A 24,182-nucleotide genomic window follows, 5' to 3' on the forward strand; every position below is an offset into this window, starting at 1 on the left:
CAATTTATCTATGATTGTGATTGGTCTGACGCTGCAATCCCCTCCTTTGTCACAAGTGCCTGCACCTAACCAGGCGGAAATCACCATGCTTAACTTAGCAAGTTGATATCTAGATTAGTAGGACAGCTTCTGTCTGACAGAGAATGTTTGGTTAGGTCAAGCCCACTAACGGAGATTAATCCAGGATATAATTATCTAGCTTTGTAGTATAGGCCCTTAAATTTAAGAAGTGCTTTTCTAACTGAGAGATCTTCAGACTATAAGTACCTATGAAGTAGCTCACAGGTTCAGAAAGGTTGGTGACCCCCGCTCTAGGGCTAAAGTTGAGGCAATGAATGGTTGATGTTTGAGAGACTTACATGTAGTTGTTCTATTCTAACACAGGTGAAAGCAGGCAGTAAGCATGTGTTTGGTTCACCTCTCCTGCTCCTTGGCTGAGCACTGCATTGATGAAGGACATAACTGCAGTCTTCAGATGAACTTCACTTCTGTAGCGGCCAGTAGATCTGTCCAAATCTGTCACCAGGTTCTGATAATATACGTTTGTTTGTTTGTTTTAATCCAACAAAAAACTATGAACACTGTAGTTAGTAATAATCACAGCCAGGACAAAAAGTGGAGAAAACAAACCTGAAATCGAGTTCTTTCTGAAGCAAACTTCTGGTAGTGCAGCATGGCTTCAAGTACCTTCTTATGTCCTCCTGGCACCAAACACACAGCACCCAGGATCTCTAACACTGCAATCTGAGCAGGAGATGGAGCCCATTAGGATATCATGCAATAGATGCAACAACTAACCCTAACCCTAATACACTGAATAATAAAAAGAACAAGCAAACAACAAAATACATCAAAATGACACCAAAAACACACACACACTATGAGACATTAATGTTATTACCAGCAACACACAAAACAACAGCAAAGACACACTCAATGAGAGGAAAATACACAAGATCATTAAAAAATACGCAAAAATTACAGAAACATATAAAATGACATAAGAAACAACAAAAACACACAAACTAACAGAAAAATACACAGAATAATAAAAATAACAGCCAAAAAACAACAAAATACACAAAATAACACCAAAGAAAAACACAAAATGATCTTGAATGATAGAAATGATCTTGATTAGAACATGAACTGAAAATGCAAAGGTCAGTCTTGAGGGAGATGACCGTAAATAATACAATCTGGAAATAAATCTATTCAGGAGGCACCAAACACTGTTTCATTCTACTTGTTTACAAATTAAGATTCTTTAAAATGTGTGTTATCACTCATTCATTCCATCATTATGCTCTATAGTTGTTTTTCATAGTATTCTGAGAAAAATGTTGTGGTCGGACAAAGGGAGTATACTTGGATTCAGAAATAAAACTACTTCTGAGGTTATTTGAGCCAAAGAAGTTTAAGAGCCACTGATCTAAATGATGACATCAAATTATCAAGATCACTTTTGTTAAAAGAATATGTAACCCAATTCATGTTGTAACAAAAGATTAATCATTAATGATTGAGAGAAATAAGGCATTTGTTGGAGGTTGTATATGTGCTTACTTTGGTCTTGATGTTTTCAGCAGAGAGACTTTGTGCAATGATGTTGATGCTCTCACAGTGTCCCAGGACGTGAGCCCTGCCCTGGGAGTTATTCATCAGAGCCTTGATGCATCCGATCAGTGAGGTGTGGATCTGAGACTCACTCGTCTCATAGCTCATTGACTTCAGGAAGTTCAGAATACACGACAGGCCGTCCAGGTCGATGAAGCGTGTGACAAACCTGAAACGATCATTCAGAACCACAGGAAAGACAATGACAGCTATACGTTTATAAATAAATAATAATAAATGAATAATAAATATTTTGGCTAGTCTTGTCTTTATATGCCAATTGTATTGAATTTATTACCATTGTTGATAATTTGCATTGTATTCTTGTATATCTTAAAGGTATTGTGGACGATGTTATTTTGGCTTCAACTTCCAGGTGGATCATCAAGACTATTTTTCCTCCCAGTTGTCAATCATTCCGGTGATATGTTTTTGTAAGGACGTCCTACGTGCTCGTGCCTGGTGCGCACTGGGTCCTTTGAAAATTGGTTTTCACTTACCGGTGGGGAGTCTGACATTGCGGGAAAAGTGCAAATCTTCTTTTGGAAAGTAAGCCTGTATGACCGATGCCAACTCCAACTAAACAGAGCTGTGCACAAGGAAAACTGGGATCGTGCACGCTCTCGCACAAGTAGGCGTTCCCTCTTGGAAGCAGGTAGAGTGTTGCATGTGCAGGGGGCTTTTCATTTGTAAACTTCCATTTTTTTTTTCCTTATTTTGTTTAGTACTTATTGAGTATTTCTATAAGTCCAAACAGACAGATGCAATGGGGTGAAAATTGTATAATTTAAGTGGCAGTATTATGAAAAATTCACTTTATAATGGTTTTGCTGCAGAGATATACATCCCTTTAGCCTCATTCAGAGACCCAAAATTGAAAAAGTTCAGTTTCCTCCCTCCCTTTTTATTCCACATTTGTAAAAAGTCAACTTTAAATGGGCAAGTTGGATTTTTCTCATGTTGTGACATCATAAGGTGGAAACTCCTCCTCCAGAAAATCCCGACTCCTCCTACCCTATATAAGAATGTGAGCTCCTCCCTCTCAGTTCCATTTTCAGTAGCCGTTGTATTGCCTTTGACATGATCTGACGTGTTTGTGACTCAATGCGAGGCAGCAGTTGGACAAAACAAATGATTATCACCTTAAATGCACTGTTCCTGTGGTTAGGAGAGGTGAAGATGACAAGAAAGCGACCTAGCATTTTAACACTGTTTGAAACAGCTGACTAACTCCGCTGCTGATGCGATATACTGTACACACCATGGAGCAGCGTTTGTTGGACTCAATCACAGTAGCCGTTTAAATAGCCATTTGTTTTACTGTAATGTGCAGTTTTTTGGATTGAGATTCCTGCTGGGGAGCAGCAGCAAAAAAAATAGAGAGAGCGAGAGAGAACGTCTTGAGTTTCGCTTCACTAATTATCTGTAACATACGTTTTAAAAGCTGTATTATGGACCTGCCAAAATAAATCCAAAGTGCAGCTTGAAATGTTCAGCCCCCACTGTAACTTAAAGAAGGAGAGCGTAAAGTTGCTCAAAAGCAGTGTTATTATTTATTATGTTCTACATGATATATCATACAACACTGGATACATGTGCTTTAATATGGGAGATACACTTTAACATGAAAGGATAGATTTGCTGGCAGTTGTAAATCACTAAGTTAAACAACAGGTAGGAGATAATAAAAGGATAGGGGTAGGCGGGCAAGTAGATTATCACAACACCACTCAATCCACCGCTTTATATCAAGACACTGAGCGCAGGGTTTGCTCGTTCTCTGTTACAGTCGTCTTGTTTTCTCAGTGCATCAGAACAAACAACAGTCTAGTGAGTCTATGGAGCACCCGCGGTGTCCTCCATGTTTAAACAAAGCACTCAGCTGCTACGGGAAGAAGGAGAGTCAAATGTCAAATCGGCTGCTGGCCCTTTAAAAATGTACTTGGTTTTATTTTGTGAAGCTTTGAATTTTATATCATTTCCTAGTCACTGTGTCTTGTGGCACTTAAAATACTTGTATATTGAGTAAGTTATATAACTCTCACATAAAACAAACTTCAAGAACTGCCTTCTTTCATCTCCGTAACATTGCTAAAATCAGATCTATCCTGTCTCAGGGCGACGCCGAAAAACTAGTCCATGCTTTTGTTACCTCTAGACTGGATTATTGTAATTCTCTTTTAGCAGGCTGCCCGAGCAAGTCGCTTAAGACACTTCAGCTGGTTCAAAATGCTGCAGCACGTGTACTGACTAAAACTAGGAGAAGAGATCACATTACTCCTGTACTAGCCTCTCTGCATTGGCTTCCCATAAAATATAGAATAGAATTCAAGATTCTTCTTCTCACTTATGAAGCCCTAAATGGACAGGCACCAGCCTATCTCAAGGAGCTTGTAGTGCCATACAATCCCCCCAGAACACTACGCTCTCAAAATGCTGGACTACTCGTTGTTCCATTTGTCTCTAAAAGTAGTATAGGAGGAAGAGCTCCACTTTGGTAAAGCTTTTAGTTAGGAACCAGCTCATAGCTCATAATTAAGATGCAATAGGCATAGACTGCCGGGGGGGTCTGGCATGCTCGTTTTGGAGAGAGGTTGGAGAGGGCGTTAAGAGAGAGGTCATTTAGGCTAGAGAGGGACCGGAGAGGGTCCCATTCCTCTCTCAAACACTCCCTCTATGTCTGCTTCTTCCCTTGTGTGTTTGCTCCTGTACTCCTTCTGGCTTTTGTCTTGCAGGTCCGTGGGATCCTCAGTGTGGAGTTACAGATTCTCAACAACTCTGTCTCCACCCTCTCCTCTGCACACACCCAACACAGCATAACGTGGATGGCTGTTCATCATAGGAATGGGATCCACACAAGGTTCCTGCTGCTTAACAGAAGGTTTTCCTTGCCGCCATGATGAATTCATGTTGGGTGTGGGATACATATGTATGTGTATATACGTATATATGCATATGTGTGTATCCATAAAATGAAGAGTCCGTCCTTAAGACTGCTCTACTGTAAAGTGTCTTGAGATACCATTGGTTATGATTTGGCGCTATACAAATAAAGATTGATTGATTGAGATTGATTGATATAAAAAATTGGAAAAACTGTAATGAAAACTTTTGACCAATAGGGGGTCCCCCGCAAACTCCGCGTATTTTTTTTTTGGCAGAAAAAATAATAAGAGAGTGTGGATAGCAAAATAAAATTGCTATGTGATCACTGATCACCCTCATCAAGAGCGAGGCATGAAGTCTGCGTCTACAGACACGACCACTCGTGCATATGCACAAAGGCCCCAGCCTGTTTTTAGAAGCGTCATAAAAATGACTCTGGAAAACAGGTGAGTTTGGGAAAATGAACCTCAAATACTATGTTGTTGGGGTTCTTAGAACAAATGAAGATGGATGAAAAATAGCATACTGGACCTTTAAAAAATGGGGGTGGGTTTCAATAAGTCTTTCTTCTTCCCACTCCTTTTTAAGCAAACATTTTATCGTAATTATAAGTGTACATAAATTGTATACATTATTTTAAACATCACTGATTTCTCTGTTGGAGTTTCCTTGTACACAACAGTTTTTTTTGTTCCATTTTGGGGGTTTTTCTTGTCTCGAAAAAACAAATAAATGAAAATGAGAATAAATGCAGTGTAAAGGAGAAAGTGTTGTACCTCATTGGCTGTGTCCTCAGGGCTGTTTTCAAACCTTGAACTATTCTGTTTCTTCCCTGATTGTCTTCATCCACCGTCGCCTGCAAAGTCGTCCTCTAACAAGGACAAAGACAATATTCAGCTTTATACTGAAGGCAGGATTTCAAACACATCAAACTTTTTCTTTTTCATTTATATCTGAAATATATTTGTAAAAAAGAAACTCTGGGGTTTTACTTGTTAGTATTTAGGTAATCCAAATGTTTTCCACAGTGACAATAATCAAACCTTACACATGTTGGAAGTCATGTTGGTTTTTGAGCAGAGTTTGTTTTTGTTTAGTTTTTTTGTCCTTGATTTTTACGTTGGAGCATTTTTCTGTCATTTTCTGTGTTTTTAGATTCATTTTGGTTATTTATTTTAAGGTATTCTTGTTTTTTTAGTCATTTTTGTCTATTTTTGTTGTCTTTTTGTGTATTTCTGTGTCATTTTGTGTGTTTGTAATTTTTTTTAAGATTAATGTTGATTATTTTTTACTTTTCTATAAGTTTGTGAGGGTTTTTTTTTTCCTTTTTTTTTTCTCGCTTTTTTTTGTAGTTTTGTTGTCCTTTTGTCTTCTTTCAGTTTTTTGTGTGCTTTTGGAGTAATTTTGGTGTATTTCTTTGTCCTTTTCTGTATTTCCGAGTCATTTTTTGTGTTTTTAATCCTTTTTTCAAATTTATGTTGGTTTTTTTGTACTTTTCTATAATTTTGTGAGGTTTTTTCTTATTAGTTTTTTTGTGTATTCTTGTCTTTTTTGTGTTTTAGTGTCATTTCTGTGTAATTGTTTTTGTCCTTAATGTATGTTTCTGTGATTTATGTATGTTTTTGGAGTCATTTCTGTGCTTTTTTGTTGTCATTTTCTATACTTTCCTGTCATTTTATGTTTTTAATTAATTATTGTTGTTCCTCACTGTTTTTCTTTTTATCTTTTTGTTGTTATTGTCTTTTTCTATAATTGCATGTTATTTTGTATGTGTTCTTTACTCGTTTTCTGGACTTTTGTTGTTCTTTTGTGTATGTTCCTGTGATTTTTGTGAGGGCGACATGTGGCTAATAGGATTGAGCATCACTCACGGCAGCCATGACTCTGAGCTGATCGATATAGAACTGTGGATCTCCCAATGCTCCTTTATCCTCCTCGGCCTCCTGAAATAAACAAAGAGAGAGCTGAACTTTGGAACACTAAAGAACAAAAAGAGAAAGAAGAAGTGATCTTTGTGGAACAGAAAAGGTTCCCTCTTAAAGGACAACAGAAAACATCAAACAAAAACAAAAAAATCAAGAACATTAAAACCACCAGTAAAAACATTAAAATCAGCAGTAACGTGATTAAAAATCTCTCTCTCAATCATATGCAGTAGAGAAAAAAAGTTCCTTTAACTGATTTAAAAATGTTCACATTAGATGCTGACTTCAGCTCTGCTGGCAGTTTGTTCCACTTCTTTGCAGCATAACAACTAAAAGCAGCATCACCATGTTTACTGTGAGCTCTGGGCTCCACTATCTGACCTGTGTCCATAGATCTGAGAGACCTGCTGGGTTCATACCTGACTAACATGTCACTGATGTATTCTGGACCAAACCCATTCACAGATTTATAAACCAGCAGCAGAACTTTAAAGTCTATTCTGAGGCTGACTGGGAGCCAGTGTAAAGACTTTAAAACTGGAGTAATGTGCTCTGACCTCTTTGTTCTGGTTAAGACCAGAGCTGCAGCGTTCTGAACCAGCTGTAGCTGTTTGATGCTCTTTTGGGGGATTCCTGTCAGAAGACCATTACAATAGTCCAGTCTGCTGGAGATAAAAGCATGGACCAGTTTCTCCTGATCTTTCTGAGTCATTCAACCTTTCACTCTAGAGACGTTCTTTAGGTGGTAGAAGGCTGTTTTTGTGATTGATCTGACTGCTGAATGTCAGATCTGAGTCAATCAGAACACCAAGGTTTTTGACTTGGTCTTTAGCTTTTAAAGATGCAGACTCGAGATTAAATAAATTAAAGAAAGTTGTTCAACAGCTTACGTGTCATACAGTGTTATAATATTGTCAAACTCTGGGAGAAAGTGTCATCTAATCCAGTGTTTCTCAAATGGGGGTACGTGTCCCCCTAGGGGTATGTAATGGCACTACAGGAGGTACTTGAGAGAGAGAGAGAGAGAGAGAGAGAGAGAGAGAGAGAGAGAGAGAGAGAGAGAGAGGGTGGAAAACTAACAAATAAAGTATCAGTGTTGGTCCTACCCCAGGCATGAGATGATCAGAAATGATAAAAACTATAGAAAAGTTAAAATAACACACAATCTTAAACAACTGTATTTCTTTACTTTCATTATGTGAAAAATATAAATCTAGTTCAACTATAATGCAGTAAAAAAAAAATATATATATATATATATATCTGACCTCAAACATAATCAAAAATGAATGGGGTCACCAGAAATTCTTGATATCAAAATGGGGTCACTGCACTAAATACTGTTTCTTTCTTACAGTGGATACGGAAAGTATTCAGACCCTTTTAGATTTTTCCCTCTTTGTTATATTGCAGCCATTTGCTAGAATACTTGAAGTGATCTTTTTATTTCCCTGAGTAATGTACACACAGCTCCCCCAGTTTGACAAAAAAAGACATATAGACCTTTTTGAAAATGAATTGACAAAGAAAAACTAAAATAGAACTTATTCATAAGTTCTTAGACCCTCTGCTGTGAGACTTATAGTGCTGTGTTCAAGACCACACTATCCGAGACCAAGACTTGCCCAAGACCAGAATGCACCGAGACCAAGACAAGACCAAGACTTTCGGGACCCGAGGCTGAGTCAAGACCAAGACCAGGACCATAAACATTTTTTTTTCAATTTAAAAAAAGATATATAAATAAAGAAAATTAAGACAACATTCGACAGTTAAATAACATTCTCTCTTTAATTTTAGTTTATTTTAAATACATTTGACAGACAAAAAAGATGCCTGCAAAAAATTAACAAAAACATTAAAACTTCTACTCCTACTAGGGATGTAACGATTCACTCAACTCCCGATACAATTCAATTCACGATACTGGGTTCACGATACGATTCTCTCACGATTTATTTTACAAATTGGGACTGTAGACAAAATACTGTGTTATTTTCCTTTTATTTTTCATTGTCAAAAGAATCCCTTGATAAACTATTCAAAACAATGCAATTTAACTAAAAATAAATCTTGAATAGAAAAATGTGACTTTTACAGATATTCAAGTAATATTACAGATATTCTTTTGGTGCTAAAGGGGTACGGAATCATTTATGAACACGTTTAACAGTAGAAGGCGGCCAGAAAGAAAGTATTAGCAGACTCCGCCCGCCGCCTACACTTGTGGATAAAAAAAGTACTGCGATTCAATTTTCAGAAAATTGATATCAACCGTGATACCTATGAATCGATTTTTAACTGCCTTACGATTAATCGTTACATCCCTAACTCCTACTGATAAATTCACAATTATTCTACATATTTGAAAACAAGATTTTTATGTCAGCTGAATGTACAGCAAGTGTTTAAAAGCATTTGTGCCAAGAAATAATGATTCTCGATTCAGATTCTTTGAGTTGTGCAGGTCAACAGGTCACAGATTTCACAAGATCATTTTTTAATTTGAAAAAGCCTTTACACAGGCCATTTTTATTTATTCACTTAGTTGATATAGTTTAATTTGGTTGGTGTAATGTAGGATATTCAATTAACAAAGGTTTCCAGCTGTTACTGTAAAAGTGAAAGTTTCTGAAATAAAACTACAAACAAGTTGTCAGTAGTCTAAAAAGCAAAGAGCTACAGGTAGATGTGAAACTATCCATCCATCCATCCATCCATTTTCTTCCGCTTTTATCTGGGACCGGGTCGCGGAGGCAGCAGTCTCAGCAGAGATGCCCAGACCTCCCGATCCACACACACCTCCTCCAGCTGTTCTGGGGGGACCCCGAGGCGACACCAGGCCAGCTCAGAGACATAGTCCCTCCAGCGTGTCCTGGGCCTACCACAAGGCCTCTTCCCAATAAGACATGCCTGAAACACCTCCCGAGGGAGGCGACCAGGAGGCATCCGAAACAAATGCCCGATCCACCTCAGCTGGCTCCTTTCAACGTGAAGGAGCAGCGACTCTACTCCGAGCTCCTCCCGAGTGACTGAGCTTCTCACTCTATCACAAAGGTTGCGCCCAGCCACTCTGCGAAGGAAACTCATTTCGGCCGCCTGTATCCGCAATCTTGTCCTTTCGGTAATTACCCAAATCTCATGACCATAGGTGAGGGTAGGAACGTAGATCGATCGGTAAATTGAGAGCTTTGACCCCCAACTCAGCTCCCTCTTCACCACAACAGTCCGATACAGCGACCGCATCAATGCTCATTCCGCACGCTCCATCCTACCCTCACTAGTGAACAAGACCCCGAGATACTTGAACTCCTCCACTTGAGGTAAGGACTCTCCACCGACCCAGAGAGGGGAAGCCACCTTTTTCCGGTGGAGAACCATGGCCTCAGATTTGGAGGTGCTGATCCTCATCCCGGCCGTTTCACATTCAGCTGCAAACCACCCCAGTGCACGCTGAAGGTCCTGATTTGAGGAAGCCTACAGAACAACATCATCTGCAAATAGCAGAGATGAAATCCTGAGGTTCCCAAATCGGACCCCCTCCGGTCCCTGGCTGCACCTAGAAATTCTGTCCATAAAAGTAATGAACAGAACCGGTGACAAAGGACAGCCCTGGCAGAGACCAACATGCACTGGAAACAGGTCTGACTTACTGCCAGCAATGCAAACCAGACTCCTGCTGCGGTCATTCAGGGAACGGACAGCCCTTAGCAAAGGGCCCCGGACCCCATACTCCCACAGCACCCCCCACAGGGCACCACAAAAGACACGGTCGAACGCCTTCTCCAGATCCACAAAGCACATGTGGACTGGTTGGGCGAACTCCCACGAACCCTCGAGCACCCGATGAAGGGTATAGAGCTGGTCCAGTGTGCCGCGACCGGGACGAAAACCACATTGTTCCTCCTGAATCCGAGGTTCGACTATCGGCCGGATCCTCCTCTCCAGCACCCTGGAGTAGACCTTGCCGGGGAGGCTGAGGAGTGTGATCCCTCTGTAATTGGAGCACAACACTCCGATCCCCCTTCTTAAAGAGAAGGACCACCACCCCGGTCTGCCAATCCAGAGGCACTGTCCCCAACTGCCACGCGATGTTGCAGAGACGTGTCAACCAAAACAGTCCTACAACATCCAGAGACTTAAGGTACTCAGGACGAATCTCATCCACCCCCGGAGCCCTGCCCCTGAGGAGCTTTGCCAAATCTCTTTGAGGTCGACCGATAGTCCTCCTCCATGGCTTCTCCGAACTCCTCCCAGACCCGAGTTTTTGCCTCTGCGACCGCGCGGGCTGCAGCACGCTTGGCCTGCCGGTACCTCTCGGCTGCCTCTGGAGTCCTACCAGCCAAGAGGGCCAGGTAGGTCTCCTTCTTCAGCTTAACGGCATCCCTTACTTCCGGGCTCCACCAACGGGTTCGGGGATTGCCGCCGTGACAGGCACCAGAGACTTTACGGCTACAGCTGCGAATGGCCGCATCGACAATGGAGGAGGAGAACATGGTTCACTCGGATTCCATGTCTCCGACCTCCCTCGGGATCTGGGAGAAGCTCATCCGGAGGTGGGAGTTGAAGACCCCACTGACAGAGGGATCCACCAGACGTTCCCAACAGACCCTCACCACACGTTTGGGCCTGCCAGGTCTGACCGGCTTCCTCCCTTGCCAGCAGATCCAGCTCACCACCAGGTGGTGATCGGTTGACAGCTCAGCCCCTCTCTTCACCCGAGTGTCCGAGACACGTGGCCGGAGATCAGGTGATACAACTACAAAGTCGATCATCGACCTCCGGCCAAGAGTGTCCTGGTGCCACGTGCACTTATGAGCATCCTTGTGCTCGAGCATGGTGTTAATTATGGACAAACTGTAGCTAGCACAGAAGTCCAATAACAAAACACCACTCGGGTTCAGATCGGGGAGGCCGTTCTTCACAATCACCCCTGTCTAGGTCCCACTGTCGCGGCCCACGTGGGCGTTGAAGTCCCCCAGTAGAACAATGGAGTCCCCAGTCAGGACACCATCTAGTACCCTTCCCAGGGACTCCAAGAAGGCCTGGTACTCTGCGCTGATGTTGGGCCCGTAGGCCGAAACAACGGTGAGAGATCTGTCCCCAACCCGAAGGCGTAGGGACGTGATCCTCTCGTTCACTGGGGTAAACTCCAACACGTGGCGGCTGAGCTGGGGGGCAATAAGCAAGCCCAACCCAGCCCGCCGCCTCTCCCCGTGATCAACGCCAGAGAAGTGGAGCGTCCAGCCTCTTTCCAGGAGTTGGGATCCAGAGCCCAAGCTGTGCGTGGAGGTGAGCCCGACTATATCTAGCCGGTACCTCTCAACCTTACGCACAAGCTCAGGCTCCTTCCCCCCAGCGAGGTGACATTCCATGTCCCAACAACCAGAAGCTGTGGACGCGGACCGGGCCGCCGAGGCAACCCCCCTCGACCGCCATCCAGTCCTCTCTGCACTGACGTGAAACTAAATAAAACAAACTCAAACCCTGGAACAGTCATGTGACAAATCAATCAATAGTTCTTGTTGAGAATTATTATTATTATTCTGGATACAGTGGAAACAGAAACTACAAAAAACAATTATATTGTGAACCTGTTTATATTGTGGGGAACATATTATATACATAAATGTAATTGGAGTCTAAAGCCACAAAAAAACACCACTTTAAAAAGAAAATAGACTAATATAAGACCTCTTTACAGTTATTTAAGTCATTCTGGGCTTGTGCGATTTGCGTTGATGACGCGCTGGTGACGACATAAACCAAGATGGCGGCGGCCCGAACTACAGCCGACACTATATAATAAAAGCCTTAAAAGACATGAATATAATGAAAAGAGTGGATGGACAGAGGCATAAACATGCGGACTTTCACACGGACACACAAGGACACAAGGCTCGCACTAGGACCCAGAGGCGGAGTAAGTGCGTCCACGTTCTGCATTCACAGTTTTACCAGTTACCAATTTTACCAGTTGTTAGAGCTACTATCTTTACCAGGGAGATCAAATTTATTCATGGTGATTGTTTTACAGGGATTTTTACCGGTGATTAGTTCATATCTCCCTTGCTCTCCGCGGTCCAAACTGACACCGTAGCCAGACACACACACACACACACTCACACACACACACACACACACACACACACACACACACACACACACACACACACACACACACACACACACACACACGTCACTCAGTCACATTAAGGAAGGTCATTATACGGGGGTGGAAAAATTGTTTTATCCCATTTCTTCACATTATAAAAAAGTTTAAAAATAGCAGGAATTAGTGCTGGTCTCGAACGGTCTTGAGAAAAAATCCCGAGTCCGGGCAGCCCCAGTCCGAGTAACTCAAGTGCTGTCAATTTCTTGTGATCATCCATCCAATCATTGTCAGACCCACTTTGTCCTATTTCAGTGTCGCAGGGGTCTGCTGGTGCCTATCTCCAGCTTACACGGGGCGTTAGACGAAGATACACCCAATTTAGAGACTCCAATCCACCTTAAAGTCATGTTTTTGGATTGTGGGAGGAAGTCAGAGTACTTAGAGGCAAAGCAGCACGGGGAGAACATGCAAACTCCACACAGAAAGCATCCAAGGGTCCACCTCAAGGCTTGAATCTAGGACCTTCTTGCTGTGAGGCTGACGTGCTAAACGCTAAGTCACTGTGACTGAATTTGATCATCATTAACTTGTTACGCCCTTAAATATTCCAGGTTTGGAGGCCCCATCCACTGAGGTAAAACAGACACTGGCAAAGAAATAAGGCAGTGGCTATCCGTACGGTATCAATATACCGACATTCTGTATCCAAATTGGCAAAAGTTGCTGGGGGCTCTCTTTGCAGGGCCTCTCCGGGCGGTGCCCCTTCCCTACGAGTTGGGTTTGGTGCTTGTCTCGTCTCCTGGTTGCCTTGGGGGGGCGCCTTGTGGTGGCCTGGCGCGCCGGTGTGGGGTGTGATAACGTCTACGCCAGGGTTGGGGCGAGATTGCTTGGCGCTCCGGGGTGGTACTCTTTGCTGGGGGGCATCTCTAGCTGTTCCAGTGGTTGAGGTCGGTATCGGCCGCTTGGTAGGTCTGTCCTGCTATCTGCGGGCTGGCGGGTGGGTCCTGGGCTGCTGTTCTTGCGCCGTCTGGGGCTGTGTAGTCTTGCTGGGCTTTGGCCGGTTTGTGGGCTGGGGTGGGTGGGCTCGCCCTTGGGGGTCCCTTGTCCTGCAGTGGTGCCCTTAGGGTGCGGCGGGCCTGGCCGGCTGGCTGGCCAGGCCTGCTGTCCTAGCGTGGGTCTTCCGGGGTGGGGAGGTTGCGGGCCGCGCCCTACCATGTCTGCGGGTGCGGCAACGGGTGTCCCCGGCTTGGGCGGCGCCCTGCGAGCCGGGCTCTGCGGTGTGGCTGGGCCCTTTGGTGGGGGGGGCTGTCTAGGCTCATCACTTCAGTGGAATCAAGGAAAGGAGATCTGGCGCGCTCCGGGGTGCTCGATCGGTGCGCCTGGGGGCCGGCGGGGCGACTTGCAGCATCCCTTTGGTGCCCTCGGCGACTATGGGCATGGTCGTCGTCCCTGGGAGCACTGCTCTCGGTGCTGCTTTTCTTCCGGGTCCTTCTGACCTGGGGTCCAGTCCCTGCTGGCTCTGGGCCCACCGGCGGGCGTCCGCCCGCTGCCCATTTGGAGCGGCTAAGGCTGTCTGCTGGGCGTGGGCCTTGGCTCCTCTGCTAGGGTCTCGGGCGCGGGGCTCTCTGGGGCTTCCCTCGGGGGGTTGGGTGCTTGGGTGTGGGTGGGTGGGGGAGGCGGGATGCTGGCGGGGGGCCTTGGGGTTGGGGGTTGGGGTTGGTGGCGGGATGCGCTGGGCGTCGGCTGCTTGGGGCTTCCTCGGATGTGTGTGTGGGGGGCGGTGGCTGCTTCTCGGCCTGGGATCTTGGGGGAGTCTGGGGGGCTGCTCGGCTGTGGGGGGGTGACCCGGGGCTCCCTGACCCCCGCTATTTCTGCTGGCCTGGCTGCATCTGCGGGCGCGGGGCAGTTCCTGGGTTTGCGGTAGCAGTTTTTGCACATATACTGGTCTACGAAGCACTGGCACGCCTTGGGATGTGGGATAAAACGCATACTGGGCTTAACTTTAGACACGTTAATCCCAAATACCACTCACTCATTCCCCCTGTCCACAGCCACCACCTTTATAGCTAAGCTTCACACTTGTAGTGACAAGTGTGAAGCTGGCTTGATTACACAACATAATAAGCACAATATGTTCTACAACTTCACATCTCACCCTCACTGTAAAATAATCTATTCTTCCCCACCCTTTCTATTTCCTACCTTGAGCCTCTCCTCCCTGGCCTAGTCAGAGTCCTGACTTAAACGCAATTGAACATTCCTGGAGAGACCTTAAAATAGCTGTCCATCACCGCTCACCATCCAACCTAATGGAACTGGTGGGGATCCGTAAGGAGGAATAGCAGAGGATCCCCCGATCCAGGTGTGAAAAGAAGACTCATGGCTGTAATATCCCAAAAGGGTACTTCTACTCAATACTGAGAAAAGGGTCTGAAAACGAATATATAATATTCAGTTTTTATTTGTTAATAAATTCTAAAAAAGCTCTACATGTCTGTTTTTTTCTGTCAAACAGGGGGGCAGTGTGTACATTAGCCAGGAACAAAAGAATAACTTCAATTATTCTAGGAAATGGGTGCAACATAGCAAAGAGTGAAAAATCTAAAAGGGTCTGAATACTTTCCGTACCCATTATATCTACAAAATGAGAATCTTTAAAACGTGTTATCACTCGTTCATTCCATCATTATGCTCTATTGTTGTTTTTGAATAATTTTCTAAGCAAAATGTTGAAGTCGGACCAAGGGGGGACTTGGATTCAAAAATAAGAGAAAGGGGCCAAAAAACTTTGGGAACCACTGATCTAATCAAACGTTGGTTGTGTGTGTGTGTGTGTGTGTGTGTGTGTGTGTGTGTGTGTGTGTGTGTGTGTGTGTGTGTGTGTGTGTGTGTGTGTGTGTGTGTGTGTGTGTGTGTGTGTGTAAAACTTAATTGAGGAATTTACCATTTTCTTACTACAGTACAGCTGCCACTTTTTTTCCGCTGGCAGAGCAAACATGGTGTTCCTATTTTCCTCTGTGAGGTCCAACTCATCCTGGGAAAAAGGGTGAAGACAATGAGTGAAATATAGATCTAACCCAGCATCAGGACCAGAGTGTGCAAACTGTGTGAACACACACCACCAGCTCTGTGAACATGGCGTCGAGCTCGTGAGCAGGAGGCATGGGCGTGCTGGGCTCCATGGCGTTGACGTGCTGCATGTGAGTGATTTCTCTTTGGTCATTTTTTTTGAAGCAGCATGAAATCAGCGACGACACGCTACGTTCCTCAGACTGTGTCACATGGGAGCTCATGGTTAGCTGGAGCTAATCACTGAAAGACAGAGGGAAGAGTTATAGAAACATTGGAACATTTGTTCTGCATTAATCAGGACTGAGGAAAGGCAAGAAAACCAGAATATTATTGAGAAACTTTAGATTTGTTACTTAAGTACAGACATGTGCAACAGATGTCCTGGAGGCCACTCGGTCTAATCCTGTGTGGCCCTCAAAGTAAAAAAAAAAGAAAAAATTACAGGAAAATTTAAAAAAGCACAATAATAATAAATAAAAGGGAAAAAAAGAGACTTAATTAATAATGAGAATTGAATAGTTATCTGAAAAGACGCGACTTGACTTTAGACTTGACTCGGACTTGAGGCTATTTATTTGAAATGACTTGAGGAAAACTTGTGATTTCTGAGATGAAAAGTCATTCATGACATCATTGTAAGTTATCTTTTTCCTACCTGATGGTTAATACTTATTATTGCTAAACCTGTTTGGCATTCTTGTGCCATTGCTGGTCATAGTTAACATAACAAAAAGTGCAAACATGGCCAAGGGGTAAAAGCAGGAAACTCAGAAGCTCTAGTGATTGACAAGCCTACAACATGAAAAACATGAAAGCTAATAATTGTTTCATAATAGATATTCCATTTTAGTCAGTGTACTCTCTTTACATCAGATATTTGTTTTCGATCAGCAGAGGGCGCTGGTAACCCAGTGGTCGGTTGGCATGCAGCTATTATGCAGTGACAGAGCTGCCAAGCGTCACCCTTTGAGTGTGACAGTCACACAATTTGACCCATTCTCACACCACACGCCACACTTGACATTTCTCACGCATATATTTCCCCATTCAATACTCTATTTTTTTTACAATAATAAACTTTGGTCCTTGCCATAGTTTGATTAACTCTAATTGAGTGACCGAGATAACCAATCCCAGTCGTCCTCGTCATAGCGACTGCCTCTACTGTTATCCCGGTTTCTATTTACGCTCACTGCTACTCACTTGAAAACAAACCAACATGGCAACCACTGCAACCAAACACAGCTGCTGAATGATTGGCTGTTTGCTGGTTACTGGTGACGTCCGGGGATATGATAGGCTGCTTCCCCACGCTGGTTCCACCCGTCTGTTAGCTGATTAACTGTTCCTGTGTTTCTGTTGGCTGAACTACATACATGAATACGTGCTGAACAAAGACAGCTCCAATTCAATAGAATTACAGTTCAAAACAAACAACCTAAAGTTCTGTCTCACCCAGACACTCACACCGTCACAAACACTAGTCAACACACTCACCATGGCTGAAGCACCGGACCCGAGCGACAAGTTTGCCACGGCGTCGACTGTAGGTGGCATCACTAATTTTGCTCAAAAAACAAACTACAAGTCACATTTGGAACTATTTTGCCTTTAAACAAGGTAAAGAGGCGCTTCCATCAAGCTATAAGAGCCAAAGGAGGGAACAAGTCTAACCTCATAAAACACCTGCCGTGTCGTCACACACATTTATATCTAATAACAGGTTAGTATGCCCTGTTTATGTTCTTATTAGGCTAATATTAGTTAAAGGATGTCAAAGTATAAAGCACCTACAAAATGCATAAAATATAGTTTTCACAGGGAATCAGTTCCTGTTTATTGTATTTTGTCCTCTATGGTTTATTATGTTGGAGAAGAAACATGATTGTCAAATAGATTTTTTAAAAAGACAGTGGATTTGTTGTCCTAAGTTGATTATTCATATAGTTAAATGTGCAAAGGAAACTGAATGATTATTTAATTTCAACCATATATATTCTAACTTTTGTTTGTTTTTAATTGCTTATATGTTTTTGTACATGTACTCTTATCATTCATTATTTAAAGTGCTGTTTGGCGCATAAGTATTTATAACTTGTACAAATATATTGGCAAATTCTTTCATAGTGGGGCCACAAAAATGAGTTGGTTTGCTCGGAGGGTCACATGATCAACATTAATGCCGCATTTAGAATAATGAGCAATCTGAGCATTAATACAGGAAAGAACAAAGAGTTTTTATTGTAATGTTGTGACTTTCTGTCATTCTGTGTATGTTTGTTGTTGTCTTACTCGTTGTCAGACATTTTGTGCATTGCTGTTGTCTTTTTGTGTATTTTTCCTGTAAAATATGTTTATTTCCAGTCATATTGTGTATTTGTGCTGTCATTTTGCATTTTCTGAGTAATTTTTGTGTATTTCTATCTTTTTGTGTACTTTTGTTATCATTTACTGTAATGTTATATATTTTCTGAGTAATTGTGTGTATTACTGTTGCTTTTTGCTCATTTTTGTAGTAGTTTTGTGTGTTTTTGGAGTATTTTCTGTGTTTTCCTCTTGTCTTTTACTGTATTTTCCTGCAATGTTGTAATTCTTTGTAATCTTTTGTGTTATCTTGCTCTTGTTTTGTGTATTTTTCTGTCATTTTGTATATTTACTTCGGGGGCTGCATAACATTAGACCAAGGGCCACATTTGGCCCCCGAGCTACCAGTTGCCTATGTCTGCGCTAGTACATATTGTATTAATTAGGAAATGCACCTAAATGCATGTCTGTAATTAAAATTAGCATTACAAGGCCACAGCGCAGGGAGAGCCGCTGGCACGGAGGTGAGGACATCAGTCTGATGATTTATACCTTATATAAATCAACATTAAAACAGGCCAAAGCGATGTTAAAAAAGGCTACATTTTTTTCACTGGAACGCATCATGTCGCTTAAGTCTCACTCTTGTCATTTTCTGTCATTCCTGAGTGAAGAAGAGATGCTATGCTAGCAGATAGAACTGATACAAAAATGTGACTTTCACAGATATTCACATAATATTACAGATATTCTTTCATTGCTAAAGCGGTAAGGAATCATTTATGAACATGTTTAAGAGTAGTTGGCGATTGTAATTACAAACAAATGCATGACTAGATAGATTACTGGAACAGCGCCCTGCAGTCATCAGTACCAGTATATGCAAGTGGGGTTGCCAGGTTGGGGGCCCTCTAGTGGCCAGGGGGTCCTAAGCAGCCGCTTCGTCTGCGTGTAGGCTGGGCCGGCCATGTGCACAAATGTACTCCTAAAGAAGCCAGTCAATAAAGCCTGTCAGATGTGTTAATAAAAGTGTAGCATATTTTTCATACAAGTTATCACTAATGACTTGATGTTAATGTTAAGAGCAATTCTAAGAATAGCTTCCAAAAATGTGGTATTAAAGTTGTCGCTTTAAAAGTGCAAATAGTGCAATGTTACTTTGAAAAACTAATATTTTATAACTTTAACCATGTTTTATTGTACTTTCAGGTTGTGGAGCGTGCAGGGCCGTCAAAGCAACTGGTGTCTTGACAGAAAAACGAGGAGTGGGTTTCATTCAAGAGCAAATCATCGAATGAAAATAGGGAAACTGCCTTTCTTGGCATTAAATGTCTTGTTTGCTTTGAATTGTAATAAATACAAAGTTTTAAATATATGGGTGGGTGCAGGTATGCAGGCACGGCTTCTCTCACCAAAACAAACCGACCAAAACAGGAGGTTTTGATGACGCAAACAAACACCATGGTGAGGGACCGCTTGTCTGACAACTAACCAACTTTTCCATGGACTCCCGGTATTTAATACATCTGAGCACTAAAGCGTTTTCTGAGCAGTGTTTGAGACAGGGTACATAAGTGTGATTTATATTTCTGTGTCACGTTGACACTGTAGTTGCGTGTAGCCCTCGCTTAAAAGAGCATAGGGCAGGATCCAGAAATCAGACTTCATAGTGACACCACTAGAGTTGTCACGATACCAAAATGAGTAATCACGATACTATACCAGACAAACTATCACGGTTTCAGATAATATTACAACACTGAAACTTATTATTATTATCATTATTATTATTATTATTATTATGAACAACAATGTATTTGTACAACTTAGAAATAGTTATTAATTACTTATAGTGTTGTTTGGAGCATGATAAGAGTACTTGAACAAAAGCAAATAAGCAATGAAAAACAAATAAATGAAGTTAGAATTTATATGGCTTAAAAAATAGTCATTCAGTTTTCTTTGCACATCAATTTATGTTTAACAAATATAAATAATTAACTTAGGACAACAAATCCACTGTCTTTAAAAAAAATCTATTCTTCTCCAACATAATAAACCATAGGTGACAAAATACAATAAACAGGAACTGATTCCCTATGAAAACTATATTTGTATGCATTTTCTGGGTGGTGTCACTGGTGTTTTATGAGGTTGGATGTGTTCCCTCATTTGGCTTCTATAGCTAGTGGAAGCGCCTGCACAGTGGATCTCCTATTGATTTACCATCTCAGCCTCTTTTAAAATAGTACAAAATCGGACTTTTGGAGTTTGGTTTTTTGAGCAAAATTAGTGATGCCACTGACAACGACGCTGCGGCAGAATCGCCGTTCGGACCCGGTGCTTCTGCCATGGTGAGTATGTTGTCTCCTGTTTGTGACTGTAAGCTGTGCACGCATCCAGACGAAACAGAACTTTAGCTTGTTGAAGTGAATTTCTATCAAAGCAGAGCTGTCATCATGGAGTTTGTTCTTGCTGGAACGAACTCCATGATGTTCGTTCCAGTGCTGTTTCTGCACGTGGACCCAGCGTGTGGAAACAGCCCATCATATCTCTGAATGTCTGATCTGATGTTGACATATGAGTTGTTTGTTAGGGCTTACCACTAAAACAAACGGAAATATGTAATTTCTTTGAGAAAAAAATTAGGTTTTCACAGTTGGGACGGACTTGGACGAGAAAATGCGGCCTGATCCGCGCTCCAACTGATCGACGGTTATTTATTTACCCGCCGTTCATGTGACTGTTTACTTCAAGACCTGTGCACATGCCTCTGCACGCATCTGTGGAACCAAACAGTAGTTTAGTCCACCCTGCCTGTCTACTTTCAGTCCCCAAGTCGTCGTCTTCTCATTCTTCTTTATTTCCGGTAGTGGGACGCCTTTCTAAGCCGTCGAGAACGCGCACCAGTGTCATTTGATGTCACCATCAGCTTCATTGGACTTCACGTCTTCAGAACTGCGCAAGAAATTTGCACCCAGAACAGGAGTACAAAATGTAACACAGAGTCTGTTCAAGGCAATAGGGAGAAATGTGTGTGGGCTCATTGTTTTTGGTTGTGAGCGCTTCATCAACTGTTAGCATTGAAAAACTTAAAATTAATGTTTATTTTTTTCACAAATCCTGCCCTATGCTCTTTTAACACGGACCACATGTTTCACAGAGATCCTCTTACTTGGTCATATAAATATTACTTTGATGGGAATAAAGCAGCATGCACAAGAAATGATGCACGTTGCAATAAATGCACAAGAAAGTAGAGCAGAGCTCACAGTCACTAGATAAAGCAGAGAAGTTGCTCTTCATCAAGAATTTAAATGCACTTTGTGTTTTTATGAGAACATATTTAATTGATTCTCTTTCAGCAGCCCAGTCAGTTATAGGCCTGTACATTATAATTTGATATATGAGTGGGGTCAAGTTAAATATTTAATTTTATTTTATATTGTGCATTGATGGAATGCCAGTGCTAAATAAATATGTTCACATTATTTTTAAATTATTTATTCTTTAAAGCATTAATATTCATTTATAAAATTGGAATGTTTTCATTTTAGTGAGGTTAGTACAATGGTTGCTTTTTGTTCCGCTATTTTTATTTTCTTTATTTTTTGCTTGACTTTTGATTTTGATGTCAAATTTATTCTTTCTCCCATTTTCTCCTCCTTTTCAAAGTTGTGCTGTCTTGAGTTGACGTTCCTTTATTTTGTCCTGGCTTTATATTATTTTTTATTTTTCTCCTTAGTTAAAGTTTAAATGTCATATCGGGAGCCCTCTTTTTCAAGCACCTTAAGGGTTTTATGGGTTTTCCCTGGCATGCCTCTAAAGCAGAGATGGGCAACTCCATCACAGCGGGGCCACAAAACTGTGATTTTGTGGGCCACATTATCAACAATTCTTGTCAGCATTTACAAAATTGGTCATTCCGTGCATTAATACAGAGAAGAACAATGATTTTGTGCATTTTTGATGTCATTTCATGTTTTTTAGTGTAATTCATTGTTTTGTGTGATTCTGTATTTTATGTATTTTTCTCTCATTTTGCACTTTTTGTTGCTGTTTTTTACTGTGGCTTTGTGTTTTTGTTGTCATTTTGTAATTTTGGAGACATTTTTGTGTATTCAAAGGGGGGGTATTATGCAAAATTGACTTTTTCAAGATTTATATCATGTTAATATGTCATTCCCTCATTAAAAACATACCAGGAGTGTTGCCTTGATTCATTCATGTACTGTATGTTTGAGTAATCTTTAAAAACTCTGACGGCAGCCATTTTAGGTGTAAATACGCCTGAGTCCTCCTAGGAACGCCCCCACCTCCTAGAGACACGTTGGACCATTCGTCACCAGCCAAGTTACCGCCCACCGCTCCACAGCAGAGCCCCTTCCCCTCCTATGTTCTCTTCCTTAGTTCAGCCCACAGCACCCGCCTCTGCAGATTTAGCTTTTAATTTACTTATTTTAAATACTTTTGTAAGAAACCCATGGCTTATGTTGTCTGTACTCATGAATTTATGCATTAAAATAAATAAAAAATAAAAATGTAAATAAAACTTGTACCCCTCCCCCGCTTCCAGCTCTGTCAAAACAGCTGCAGTCACAGCAGAGATAACTGCGTGTTGATCAGTTTACTCTGCTCATCGTAGGAACAGCCTGCCTTTTAGGATGACTGCTTTAAAACAAGAGCTTATTTGAAAGTGGATTAATAAGCACACAGACACAATGCGATCCCAATTCTGGACCATAGCACCAGCAGCAGCAGCACAGGTAAGCGTGTGTGTGTGCTCGTGTGTGTGTGTGTGTGTGCGTGTGTGTCAGTAACAGGGGGGATATCTCCATCTGTACGTTAGCATTCCTCACTTTGATAATCACTCTAATGTATTGTAGCAATGTAGAAATGTGAAAAGTATCCAAATACAGCGCACAGAAAAACAGAAGTAAACAATATCCATGCATGTTTGTATGAGTACTGAAGGGGGAGTGTTCATGGGCGTGTCAGACAAGCTTGGAGTTTTTTAAAGAGACAGAAGCAAAATTGAAGTGTGAATCGTGTGCTACAGAGGGAAATTTATTTTAAGTTTATTTTTTATATTTATTAATTTATAATTGGGCAGCATAGTTATTTGAGTATGCTATAGAATGGTACTATGTGCCTGAAAAAGACATGATACCCCCCTTTCAATTTCTGTGTTTTTGTTGTCATTCTGTAAGTTTACTTTAATTTTGTGTTGCAGTTTTTTTTTTGCCATTTTGTGTTTTTGGAGTCAGTTTGTCTATGTTGTCTAGTGTAAATTTCTGTCATTTTGTATGTTTTTGAAGTCATTTTGTAAATTTAATTTAGGGGTCTCATAAAATTAAAGTGAGGGCCGCATGTGGCCACCGGGCCACTACTTGCCTATGTCTGCTCTAAAGTGTATTGATTTCTGTTAATGTCTGTCATCTGGTGATATTATGTTTTGTTGTGTTTTAAACTGTGCCAAATAAAAAAAATGAAAATATTACACATTCAAAGCCTGAAATGCAATGGTACAAATAATTTACATCATAATTTAATTTGGTATTTTGGTTCCGGCCTTGAATTTTCATTTGGGTGCATCTCGAGTGTGAATAATCCTCTGTGTGGGGTTTGGATCATTAAGAGTGTCTTACCTTTGTGTCAAACATCTGTCAGATCAATCACTGCAGCAGGACTTCCAGTGGAACCAATGGAATCACTCATTTTCACAAAAGACCAACTTCTTCGTTCTTCATAGTTTCACATTGTCACAATGAAGTCCAACAAAATAGGAATCGGAAAGGTTTAAAAAAAAAAAAAAAAAAAAAACAGACAAAATTAAACCTTGGACTCCAACCAAGAAAGGAAAGATGAGCTTGTAAATGTTTGGTAGAGAGAAAACTGATGTATCCTCCAGGAGCAGTCACACGCTGACTTTACAAATGATAAAATGAACATTTCCTTCCATAGTCCTCTTCTCTTCCTGATGCCATGATTGGATCCAGAGTCTCTAACGTCACTGAGCACTGAGCGTAAGACATGAAACTGGTTGGGAAAGAAAATAACGCACTAAAACACACACTACTGCATTCCTGCTGAGGCCAGACACACCCTCACCTCACCCAGTGTGTGTGTGCGTGAGAGAAACATTCCCCACTCTTTGGTTTGACCTGTTCTACAATCGTCTCTTATCGTCATCTCCAGGCCTGTGTTGCCTGTCGGGAAGGCCGGCCCTGGTCATATCAGTGATTGTTAATTGTCATTTGGGG

At 41.9% G+C, this 24,182-nt stretch overlaps 1 protein-coding gene across 1 annotated transcript in view; it reads right to left on the reverse strand.

Annotated features, from left to right (window-relative positions):
- Positions 1-23,922, reverse strand: part of LOC114460638 (disheveled-associated activator of morphogenesis 1-like) — a 52,559-nt gene extending 28,637 nt beyond the window's left edge. Inside the window, exons 1-8 of the mRNA XM_028442542.1 lie at positions 23,568-23,922; positions 15,663-15,855; positions 15,488-15,577; positions 6,375-6,446; positions 5,280-5,374; positions 1,567-1,786; positions 631-744; positions 419-529 (exon numbers count right to left, since the gene is read on the reverse strand). Of these exons, the coding sequence (XP_028298343.1) occupies positions 419-529; positions 631-744; positions 1,567-1,786; positions 5,280-5,374; positions 6,375-6,446; positions 15,488-15,577; positions 15,663-15,836 (876 nt within the window). The 5' untranslated portion in view covers positions 15,837-15,855; positions 23,568-23,922. The remainder of the gene's footprint in view (positions 1-418; positions 530-630; positions 745-1,566; positions 1,787-5,279; positions 5,375-6,374; positions 6,447-15,487; positions 15,578-15,662; positions 15,856-23,567) is intronic.
- Positions 23,923-24,182: the final 260 nt, after the last annotated feature.

Source organism: Gouania willdenowi, unplaced genomic scaffold (assembly GCF_900634775.1).
Source record: "Gouania willdenowi unplaced genomic scaffold, fGouWil2.1 scaffold_55_arrow_ctg1, whole genome shotgun sequence".
Taxonomy (NCBI): domain Eukaryota; kingdom Metazoa; phylum Chordata; class Actinopteri; order Blenniiformes; family Gobiesocidae; genus Gouania; species Gouania willdenowi.